General features: G+C 46.2%; 1 protein-coding gene across 2 annotated transcripts; it reads right to left on the minus strand.

Moving 5' to 3' along the window:
- Positions 1 to 631: 631 nt before the first annotated feature.
- Positions 632 to 11502, minus strand: LOC113886371 (pregnancy-associated glycoprotein 2-like). 2 transcript variants are annotated; one of them, XM_027532534.1, is made up of 9 exons: positions 11369 to 11461; positions 8893 to 9034; positions 7811 to 7928; positions 7545 to 7663; positions 5986 to 6179; positions 4926 to 5042; positions 3276 to 3417; positions 3092 to 3190; positions 632 to 1046 (listed from the first exon to the last, which is right to left on the minus strand). In XM_027532534.1, the coding sequence occupies exons 1-9, from the start codon at positions 11419 to 11421 to the stop codon at positions 909 to 911; spliced, it is 1122 nt and encodes a 373-aa protein (XP_027388335.1). In that variant the 5' UTR covers positions 11422 to 11461; the 3' UTR covers positions 632 to 908. The 2 variants fall into 2 exon arrangements, with proteins under 2 accessions (XP_027388335.1, XP_027388334.1); XM_027532533.1 differs by lacking the exon at positions 632 to 1046 and adding an exon at positions 1073 to 1381 and having other exon boundaries at positions 11369 to 11502.
- Between the last annotated feature and the right edge of the window lie 749 nt (positions 11503 to 12251).

Here is a 12251-nt window from a genome sequence, read left to right on the forward strand (position 1 = left end):
TGCTCCTCCCAGGCACACATACATTCTCCAAGGTGGAATTATCATCGTGATGCCCACTTTCCTCATGAGGAAACAGGTTAAGGGACTTGATCAAGGCCCCACAACTAGGGATATGAGGAGCCAACGTGCAAACTCAGGACATCAGTTCCCAAATTGTGTGGTTTCACTCTGCTCCCACCAGGGACAGAGGGTGGTGACCTGCCACTAATTGTGAAGGCAGAAGCAAGCAATATCCAGGCTTAAAATGAAGAAAGTGGGGAAAACAACTAGACCATTCAAGCATCACCTAAATAAAATCCCTTATGGTTATACAGTGGAGGTGACAAATAGATTCAAGGGATTAAATCTGGTAGACAGGGTGCCTGAAGAGCTAATGATGGAAGTTTGACAGTGATCAAACCATTCCCAAGACACAGAAATGCAAGAAGGCAAAGTGGTTGATTATCTGAGGATGGCTACAAATAGCTGAGAAAAGAAGAGAAGTGAAAGCAAACAGAAAAGAGAAAGTTAAAACCAAAGGAATGCATACTTCCAGAGAAGAGCAAGGAGAGATAAGAAAGCCTTCTTAAGTGAACAGTGCAAGAAATAGAGGTAAACAATAGAATTGCAAAGACAAGACATCTCTTCAAGAAAATTGGAGATACCATACGGACATGTGATCTGAGGTGGGCTAGTCAGAGCACTCCCTTGAACCCTCAGGTCTCTGAGCTTCTTTCCTAATGGGTTAGACACCTTAGGGATATAAAACCCTAGGGCAGGTAGCTCTGGTCTCCCTCACTAGGTGTAGAAGCCTTAAGGAAGAAAGCTGTCAGGCTAAGACAATCAAAGAAGAGAGAGGGGAAAGAGCGAGGGTGAGAAAGAGAGAACTGATGACTTCTGATTTCTTGGGTCCAGTCACTGAGATCTTTCTATCTGCTCTGGTTCCTATGTACATGATTTCCAGTGTCCTTCTGAAAAGTCTCCCCTTTCCTTGAAACCAGCTGGAGTTGAGCTCCTCTCACTTGTGGTTCAAACTTGGTTCTAGATCCTCCCTGATTATGACGCACCTGCCAGATCCAAAAAGAGGCACCCATTTGTTTTAGCACCATTAAGAGTGAAACATTTTATTCTTTACTGAGAATAGAGTTTGCAGAGCACCAAACACAGTTCACCAGCATCGCTGGGCAGGAGTGCCCTAGTGTGAGTGAGTGTGTGTTAGGAGCAGCCTGATTGATTCCTGAACGAGTCCAAGCATTTACACTGCCGGAGCCAGGCCAATCCTGTCATTTCTTCGATCAAAAACTGAGAAGTACTGTCTCAGGAAGACGCCACCCAGGATCCAGGTCTCTGGAGAGCTAGTTTCTGTGCCCCCATGAAAGATGCTAAGGCAGAAGTTTTGAGCCTTGGGGAGTTAGAGAGACATACCAGTCAGCCTGTGTGCTTACTGCGACTCCCTCCTCAATATCCAGACCTGGCATACTTCTTGGTTTTATTTCCCTCTTTTGGTAAGTATCAGGTGATTTTCTCAGCAGCTGGGGATATGAGGGTTCATCCAAAACCAAAAAGGGCCATGACATGTGGTTGCAATATGGCAGGAGTGTGGGGAGGGGAGGATTGGGAGTTTGGAATGATCAGATGCAAAGTAATATACAGAGGAATGATAAGCAACAAAGTCCTACTTCTAGAGCAAGGAACTGTATTCAATATTTATTGACTAACTAATGAAAAAGAATATACATATTTGTATATGTACAGCTAAATCACTTAGCTGTGCAGCAGAACTTAAGGCAACGCTGAAGATCAGCTATACTGCAATACAGTTTTTTTAAGAAAAGAAGAAGAGAGTTTCTCCTAGTTCTCCTCATATTGTTTCTTTCCTTCTGACCCCTTCTCCTTGTTTTCTCTGCAGAGAATGTCTGTTCTCCTGCGTCCCCAAAACTGGTTCTTTTTAACTTTTAATTTTGTTTTGGAGTATAACTAACTAATGGTATTTGAAGTTTCAGGTGGACAGTAAAGGGACTCAGTCATACATACACATGTATCCTTGTCCCAGAGACACCCCTCCCATCCAGGCTGCCACCTTAGATTGAGCAGTGTTCTCTGTGCTATACAGTAGCTCACTGTTGGTTATACATGTTAAATACATTCAAAGCAGCGCTCACAACACATTCTTTAAGCCTTTGCTCAGCCCCTCTGAAAAGCCTGTTTGGACCCACACTCAGCCTTTGGCCACTCCAGGCTTGGCTGGGTGACTTATTCTGGTCTCCATCCCCACCCGTTGGTCCATAGTCCTCATCACCCCTAATAAGTCCCAGGGTCCCTTTGCAGAGCACTGTGGGGTGCCATTTGCATGGAACCCAGGGCAGATTTGCCTAGACCCAAGCAGACCTCCCTATGGTGCCATGAGTCAGGGGTTTTAGAATTACTGCAATTCCCTCTGTTCCTCAAAGCCTTCTTTGAGCCCAACAGCCTGCTCTGAACTCCCACAGGGAGCTGACGTGAAGCCTCCACCCTGTGTCAGGGCTGAGCAGTCACTGTGTACCCTTTAATCACCTTAGCATCCAACCTCCCCATAGAGGGGTCAGGTAGCCTGACTCACAGAGGGGAAACTGGGACTTAGCAAGGGGAAGTTGCAGTCAAGGTCTAAGGTAGCCATGTAATTTATTGTAACTGGGACAATTTCAATAAGGAAAGGGAGACTGTTAATCATTATGGTGGGAGCACACAGGGACTGCCACCAGCCAACCCCCCTTGTCACATGTCCTATTTTAGGGATCCCTAGAGCTGACTTTCTGAGTTCCTGCATCTGAGGGGTCTAGTTGAACTGAAGATCTATGAGAGCAGAGGCCCTTAGTGTTTCCCCTCTCCTTGTGACTCCCACTATGTCATCATGGAGTGGTGTCTCCACATTTATTTCAGGAGGATGGATGTCCCAGACTGTCCTCTACTCTCAAGTGGTTGATTTTGTGGAGGTGCTGGCCTAGCCATAGTGGATCAGCAGCATCTGCAATGGTGTGGTTTGGCCTGCAGAGGGTGCCCTCCTCCCAGCAGTAGCCCAAGAGTTCCTGCAAACCCCAATTTAGAGAACAAACCCTCAGGGATGGCCCCTCACCTTGGTAATGTAGGCTTGAGGGGGCAGTGGATAGTCAATGCCATTGATGTTGAAGATGACAGGAGGCAGGGTCTTGACGGCATCACATGAAACCACATACTGTTAGAGAGAAGGAGACAAGTTGGCCCAGAGGATCCTTATTATGTGGGGAGACTGGAAGTGACCCTGTAGCATGACCCTTTACCTCAGAACCCTGGTGCCTGGCGTTCATGAGCTTGTGGATGTTGGTGATCAGTCTTGTTGGGCCATGGATCATTGATGTCCCGGTGTCCAAAAGGGCCTGACATCCACGAGAACAAGCAGTAACATTCCCATTCATGCTGATGCTGAGAGACAGTAGGACAAAGCGGGCATCAGGGTCATACAGAAAGCTCCTTCACAGCTGCCCCCTCCCTGACTGTCTCCTGACCAGAGCTTCATCTCTTGCCCTGACTTTTCCTTTGCTCTTATCACAGCACCTTCCTTGACATGCGTGAATGCAGCACTTGAATACACCAGGCTCTTTAATACCTTGACACATGCTTCCTTCCTAGAAGAGCCCCCTCCCCTCTGACTAGCTAATTTCTCCTCATCTTCCAGATTCCAGCTTAACTGTCGTGGTTCCAGGGAAGTCTTTCCCCCAGTGTATATCAGTCTCCTGTCTTCATCACTATCTGTAGACCCTTCCTCATGTCTAGTATGTACCAAAGTGACAATTCACTCTGTGTGTGTGTCATTTCTTGTACATTTGCCTTCTTAGATGTGAGGACGAGTTTTATTCTCATCACATCCCTAAAGTGCCTGGCACACAGTGGATGCACAATGCTTGTCTGTTGAATGAGTGAATGAAGACTGTGAAAATAATGAATGAAGACCATCCAGAGAGGTATATCTGATGTCTCACCAACAATGGGACAAACACACAGTAAAGATGGAGGTTCCTGCGGCAGCAGATTCTCATAGGGGTGGGGGAGACCTGCTGCCCTGGGAGGGGATGTCTCTGAGCAGCAACCCCTCACTGGGCTCAGACCCTGAGACCCTGACCAGGTGATACCTGACTAGACACAGAACCTCAATGGACCAGTAAGCTTTTATCTGAGGGTCAAACACAGAATCTCATCAATGATTACCTCTTCTTTTCAAGCCACTCTTGGATCCCACCTTCCTGATTCTCTCAGTTATAACCCCTGCCCCATGTGTGCCTAGGGACGTGGGGTGTCTCTTTTTATGAGTCGCTTTTGGGTCCCAAGACTGTGGCCAACCTCTCTCCACTGCTGGCTAGCTTCTCCCTAAGGAGACAAGTTTTCCCCATTTCTTCAGGACTTTCCCTGTTTTTAACCTGACATTTATCTGTACTAACTTCCTTGGTCCCATGTAGCCCTCGACAGTTGGTCATGTTATCACAGCTCTGTTCAGGCTGAGGAAATTTTCCCTGATCCTCTTTTCATCACACTGTAAAGTCCTATAACCATGCTCCCCACCTCACACTCAGGGGTGCAGTCCTCCCACAGCGCACAGGCCTCTCTGGACCCTGTGATGGACCCTGTTCAGAGCCCTGGGCAGGAAGCCTGGAGTGATTATGAACCCATGGGTGATTTGTGTATCTTTGTGTTTCTGTGTTTATGTGTATTCATATGTGGCTCTGTGTGTGTACTTGTGTGTCTCTGGCTGGTTATGCATGTTTATATGTGCCTACTAGTGTCTTTGTATGTGTGCCTGTGTGTCTGTCTGTGTCGTAGTGGTTGGTGTGTATGTCGGTTAATTGTGTGTCTGGTAGTGCATTTGTGTGTTTGTCTGTGTCCATGTACAGATATGGGAGCATCACTTGGGGTGATCCTCAGAGTGAGAGGCTTACCGGTTCATGCTTATCTGCCAGTAGCGAGTTTGGGACACTGGTATCCAGTTGAGCTCTCCCTTGTAGTAGCGGTGGTCCACTCCACCAAACATCACCACACTGCCCTCCGGCTTGCATCTATAGAGATGGGGCGGGGATCCTTTGAGGACAGTAACAACAGCACTGTCTGAGAGTTGTGCCTGTCCACCCATCAAGGCCCTAATAAGGCCCCATGTACAGATGCAGAAATCGAGTCTAGGAGCAATTGAGAACCAGACTGAGGTTGGTCGCTGGCTAATGAGTGGCACAGAGGAGGTTAGAACCTGGGCCACCTAGCAGGTCTCTATCCACTCAGTCTTCAGAAGAGGCCCTGGACCTCCTGCGACCTGAGTGGTCAGATACTCTCAGAGGGCAGTGTGCTGAAGGCTTTTGGCTTCCCCCTTGTACAGTCTGTATTTTTTCAGAAAAACCAAGGCCTGAAAAGACCAAGGGTGTGGCTTCAAGTCATTCAGGGTTGGCTTCACTGGCCTGTGACCTGTGCTGTCCATTGGGCCCCACACTCAGCAGGGCCCCCACCTCTGCTCTCCCTGTCTTGAAATTCCCAATAGTTGTTGAAAAAGAAATCCCACACTTTTGTTTTGGGTCCCACTCTTTCATTTTGCACTGACTCCTGAAAATTGTTTAGCTGGTCCTGGGTGCCCAGTGAAATGTTCATGAGGAAGGAAAGATTTCCACCATCCCTCTCTTTCCTTCCATGTCAAATTCATCAGCAAATCCTGTTGCCTTTTCTTCCAACTTGTATCCTGACACCTTGCATTAGTTTTCCTTTTCGCTCACCCCCTACTCCAAGCCCCAGCTCTTGCATCCAGGAGCCTGATTGTATACCAATAAAACTTTATTTATAAATAAATAAATTTATTTTTTTCACCCCAGTGGTGAACCCAGGTGGGGCCCTGGGGCCATAGTTTTCCTGGGTTAGATCATCTCTCAGCATACTTCTGTATCAATTGTTGCATAATTTTCATACAAATGAAAGCATCTTATAACTAATTTGGAGAGGGACTGTCCAGCTCAGACTTACGTGTTCAAGTAGAAGGCAAAGACAGGCTCAGAAAAGGCACCTTGCGACCACAAGTTGTCAAAGATGGGGATGATACCTTTGATGCTGATGGAGGGGTAGGCCAAGCCCAGGACGCCATCAAAGGGTGCACCATCAAACCCATATTCCTCCTGGCTTAGGCCAAATGACTGTTTAAGGCTAACAAGGTTCCCGATCTGTGGGCGAGAAGAGTGTTCCCACATAAAGTTTTGTTAAGTGGGTCTAGGCTTGGGCTGAGGAAGAGATGCCATTAGCACTGCAGAGATCTGAGGTCTTTGTGTGTCCTCGGTAGACCTCAGATTTTTAGACCTAGCCTGGAGGGGAATTTGGGTTCCATTTATGTGGTCTGTGGATTTAGACAGGGTACTCAGGGCTGGTGCACTGGCATGATTCTGAGGGATGGGATGGGGAGTGGGTCTCAGGTTGGGGAACACAGGAACACCCATGACTGATTCATGTCAATGTATGGCAAAAACCATTACAATACTGTAAAGTAATTAGCCTCCAATTAAAATAAATAAATAAAATAAAATATCTGCTCCTGTGAAAAACACCATCTGAGTGAGTCAAATTGGCCTCATGCCTTCTTGTACAGGTGGGGCAACTGAGTCTGGCCAGGACCCAGTGGTGTCCCCTTGTGGACAAAATGAGTAAAGAGCAGGAGAGCCTTCTCTGGCATCTCTCTGAACTGATGACAGAAATGGAGTAAATTGATGGTAATGTATTTTGGATTCTGCATCTGCCCAGTAGGACAGAAGTCTATTATACAATGTTTCTGGCAGGGTTCTTATGAAATTACTGCCTGGGAAATACCCTTTTGGGGGTATATGTGTGTTTGTGTGAGTGTGTATGAGAGAGAGAGAGAAAGAGAAAGGTGAACTACTCAGGCACTAGGGGGAGGGAGGCTATAGGTTTTATTAGACTCCCAAAGGCCCCATACGTTAAGAACACACTTAGGCCCACCTACATCTCTGGCCTCCTGATTATCCACCCTGCATACCTGAAGTGCTTGACTGCACCCAGGGTCCCCAGATCAGTTTTATCCTTTCCCCAAATACCCACCACCAGCTTCAGTTCTGACAAGCCAGCCCAGCTCCACCGCTTACCACACCTGTGACCTCAGCAAGCCCTTGCTGTCTGCATCTGTTTCCTCATCTGTATCATTAGCTAGTCAACGCACCTGCTGTGTGGGGTTGTTGCAGGTTTAAACAAGTTATTACCACGAAAGTGCCTGGCACAGTCTGAGAATATAAAAGTTGGTGCTTTTTCCCCCCTCTTCTGGCTCCCAGCAAAATGAACCCTGAGCTGCTCATGGGCAGAGGAGCTGCAAGTCCACAGCCCAAGCCCCTCTCTGTGTTAGCTAATCCATTTGTTTGTGTGTCACTATGGAAACTGTCTCCCCAGGGACAGGATCCTGTGGGTAAGAGGCCAATATCTATGGGAGTTAGGGTAGGACGGTCCTGCCAGCTTGTCCTGTATCTGTTTTGTAAGCAGTGGTCACTCCATAGTCAGTCCTGACTCAGCTTTTGTTTCCACATTACCCGAACGGTGTCAGAGCCAAGAAATCCCTGAATTATCCCAGGTCCATAGGAGATGCTAATAGGCTGGTGTGTTTGCCCGAAGCTGGAAGAATTGTGAAGATTGAAGGTTTTGTGTGTATCTGCAGACACAAGAGATGAGTGTCAGTCAGGTGCCAAGGGTGGAGAGGGAGATTCAGGGTGGAGAGAAGGGTGGAGAAGGGTGGAGAAGGGTGGAGAGGGCAAGTAAAAGATGGGTTGATTTGAGGGGGGGCAGTGTTTGTACTCACAACAGGCTGGACTGACACAGCTGATGGAAGGCACCCACAAGTCAGCTGAGCCTGTGTCAAAGACGACCCGGAACTCCTGAGGGGGTGTTCCAATGGTGATATTACCCACGTAGGCCATCTATGGGGACCAGGAAGGGTAGGTTAGTGCAGATCTGGCTCCCCTCGATTTCCACACTTCTGCCTCCCTCTGGGTGTCACATGTCTCCTGAGATCACTTTCCAATCACCATGCAGCTCACAGCCTTTGTTCTCAGAGGTGCCTGCATTTGATACTTTTTCCTGCACTATGTGATATGCGGGATATTCACTCTATGACCAGGGGTTGAAAAATTACCTCCTGCATTCGAAGCCCAGAGTCATAAGCAATGGACCTCCAAGGAAGTCCTGATGCCTTCATTTGAGAAGCTCTCTAGTCTCCTCTTCAAACCCAGTCTGAGCACACCCTTCTCCAGGAGGTCCTCCTTGATCAATCCCAGCCACTCCCTCTAAACTCAGACAACATCCAATCAACACCACACAGGTGACCCTTTCATTTGACATATATTTACTCTTTGCCTTTCTCTCAGGCTAGCCTGCACAATTTTGAAGACAAAACATACCCTTTTTTCTAATCTAATAACAATAACCACAGTGTTAGATTCTTATGGCCTTATGCAGAATAAGGATTCAGTAACTTTTTCCTGCTGTTATTCTTGCATCTGTGGAAGCTGAATTCCTCTGCCTGGGGATGCACACTTGCTTTGCAGTTGGCTTTATCTTTTGACTGGAGATGGCTCACCCTTCATCTGTAACTGAGTGGTTCACTTAGTTCAGAAGGAACAATCTCCCTCAAACTTATGACACATCTTTGACACAGAAATGGGTGTTTACCTGCCACCTGGTCATTGCTGGGCCCAGTCACCACAGACCAAGAGTTGTGGATGAGAGTGCCTTCTCCTCTGGAATGGGGTCCCTGTGCCTCAGTGTTTCTGACTCCTGCAGGAGCCCCAGCCCCAACATCCCACCTGCTACTTCCTGAAGAACCACAGTGCTAGGCCAGAGCACCAGGGGGCGCTGTGAGAGCCATCCTCCCAATAAACTCACATCCAGATAGTTCTTAAGGGGGTGAATAGTTATTTTGGAGTCTCTCTTGGACAGTCTGTAAGCTCGTTCCTCCAGGAAATTGTTCAGCAAGTTTTTTTCCCTCAGGGTTTCTCGCAAGGTCTTCATTTTCCTTAGAGGCAAACTTTCACGGAGGATTAGGAAAAGAAACAGAGAAGATACAATTAGCTATCCTTGTTAAGGTATAACTGTCATTGTAATACACTGTGTATTTTCCAAGCGTTTTTATGAGTGTCACCGTATTATCGGAATGCCATGCAAACACCATGGCAAGGACGTAGGTTTGAATACAGGTTCTGTTGTGTAACATTGGGTAAGACCATTTGGATTCTCAGCTTACCCCTGGGTAAAAAGGTGGAATTTAATGATCCCCCCGCCATATAGAAAATTTGGGAGATAAGTGAAGTGATGGATATCATGTATCTGATACATCTTAAATCTCAATAATGACAACCATTAGTATTGCCATTGCCATCCCTCTATATCCTTCTCAAGGAAGCTCAGGGAGGAAGGTTCTAGAAGAGAACCATTATCTTATTTGTACAGGGAAGAAATCTGAAATTCAAGTAGTTTGTCACTTGGATGTAGTCACACTGTTTGTGAGATGTAAAATAACAAAGAAGTAGCTCTCCCTATCTTCCTCCAATAGAAATGGAACAGAGAATTGAGAGAAGAATCTGGGAGATAGGAAACAAATTAGGGAAATTAAGAGGCTAAAGAAGCAAGGATGAGTCAAAACTGAAACATTAAAAGAAGGAAAAACAACATGGAGAGATGTGAAAGATTGTTGCTGAATTAAAAGATGGCCGGGATTCTTGGCCTCCAGAGGAGAAGAATTCAATCCGGGGCCAGATATGAGGTTTGATCACTCAGAGCTTTGTGTAATAAGGTTTTATTAAAGTATAAAGGAGACAGGGAAAGCTTCTGACATAGGCATCAGAAGAGGGCAGAAAGAGTACCCCCCTGCTAGTCTTCAGCTGGATGTTGTATAGTCACTGCTGCTAAGTCACTTCAGTCATGTCCAACTCTGTGAGACCCCATAGATGGCAGCCCACCAGGCTCTGCCATCCCTGGGATTCTCCAGGCAAGAACACTGGAGTGGGTTGCCATTTCCTTCTCCAGTGCGTGAAAGTGAAAAGTAAAGTGAAGTCACTCAGTCGTGTCTGACTCTTCGAGACCCCCTGGACTGCAGCCTACCAGGCTCCTCCGTCCATGGGATTTTCCAGGCAAGAGTACTGGAGTGGGTTGCCATTGCCTTCTCCACTAGCAGTCGGTTAATGAAAGAAAGGAATATCTTAAAACTCAGAATGGCACCAGGCCCCTCACCCATAAGATGAATTTTGGGATAATCTTGGCATCAAATGTTCATCCTGGGCCATAAAATGATTAACTTGAGTCTTGTAGCACAGATTACCATACAAATAGTTTTATTTACATAGATTAGGAGAACAATATCTGAGTATAACATGCTGGTTCGTCAAGTAGGTTCTAAGCCATGAGGCGGAACCGACTTGAAGACAGAGTTTGGGGTAAATGCATAGCACATTAGCATAGCTTAAGTCAAACATGTCCATAAGAAAAATGCATTGGTTATCTCAATGTTTGAGAATAGTTAACTTTAGGTAAAACCAAGTGTCATTATGGCAACACAGTATTTTAAGAGAAACCTCCTTTTAAATTTGTATAGAGAAAGAAAAATATATCATTAATTGGTTTCCTCCTGCTGCTTGAGAGATAAAAATGTCTGACACTTGCAAGCTATTTTGTCCGTTTGGAGACCCCTGGCCTTCCTGCCTATTATCCTCTCAGATCTGCACTCACAGAGACTTCCAAAGAGATGGAGAGATAAATGAGAGAGAAGCAGAGATGCAGACATAGACATATACACACTGAAGTAGAGAGAGAACAGAGAGGACACCTAGAATAAAATGTAGAAAAATGCTATTCCACAGGACCACACATACATTTGTACAGGTTGCAATTACAAGGAGTCCCATTTTCAGCAGGTCACCACATGATGGTGTTCCAAGAGTTGTGCAACCATGCAAACCTGTACCTCGACCCAGGGACCCACAGTTTCTATAGCAAGGCACATGCATGCATGCTAAGCCCCTTCAGTCCTGTCCAACTCTATATGACCCAATGGACCACAGCCTGCCAGGCTCCTCTGCCCGTGGGATTCTCCAAGCAAAAATATTGAAGTGGGTTGCCATGTCCTTCTCCAGAGGATCTTCCCGACCCAGGGATCAAACCCGCATCTCTTACATCTCCTATATTTGCAGGGGTCCTTTACCAATAGCACCACCTGGGAAGCCCAAGGCTAAAGAAGCAAGGATAAGTACCTATAGAAAGGTGCTTATCAATAAGTAAGAGTTGAACTTTAAGACTATCAGGGAAATATTCTATTTCTTTCTAACCCAGAAAGGAAGATGATGCCACTTACAGTCCCCATACTTACATGACTATGCACTCTGAGAGGGCCACCAGCCCGAGGAGCACAAGCCACTTCATGCTTCTTTCCTGGCTCCAAGTACTCAGGGAAGCTTTAGTTCCTTAGCATGCAGTGGTGACCAGGAGCTTCTAGTTATATGTGCTCTAACCTGCCCTAATTGTCCGCTTTAGGGCACTAATGGATCTGATAAAAATACAAAGTTCTTGATAAAATTTTTATCTCCATCCTTGTCTTTGGTGAATGATCTTAGAAAATTATCAGAATACAGAGACTTCTACGGTCATCTCTTCCTTGAGGCTTGGCTGGAAAACCAAAATGAAGTGCATGGACATCTAAGGAGTGGAGAAACTTGCCAACTTGGAGAAAATAACTGCTAAGAACACCATAAAAATGAGTACTAGGGGCCATGCTAGACATTCATGATCTCACGTGGTCTGCTTTGCCACTTCATGAGGTATGGTTTGCTGTCCTCATTGGAGAGCTGATTGCTAGGAGGAAAAGAGGTCAAATGGAAAAGTGAAGGCTTGAGAGGCAGCCCAAGGACATATGAGTGGCTTTAGGTAGTGGGTCTAATGGCAGAGATCAGGGGCACCTATTATGTCAATCTGCATCAAAGATTTAGGGCAGAGCAGTATTTCAATTGCATGATTTCAGTATTGGAAGAAGTGCCATATGCATCCACAAGATATTTTATATCGTCCAACAAACCTACAAGGAAGACATGTGTGCTGGTGTCTAAGTTAGATGGTGGAAAGTCAAAGTTGATCAAGACACAAGTGGTATTTATCTTAATCGAGCTATCAGTCTAGTTCTCACAAACTCAGGGTCCAGGAGGCAAGAGAAATGATACAAAGCCTAGGCAGCCGTGCTCAACACTGGGCAGCACATG

Source organism: Bos indicus x Bos taurus, chromosome 29, assembly GCF_003369695.1.
Source record: "Bos indicus x Bos taurus breed Angus x Brahman F1 hybrid chromosome 29, Bos_hybrid_MaternalHap_v2.0, whole genome shotgun sequence".
NCBI lineage: Eukaryota > Metazoa > Chordata > Mammalia > Artiodactyla > Bovidae > Bos > Bos indicus x Bos taurus.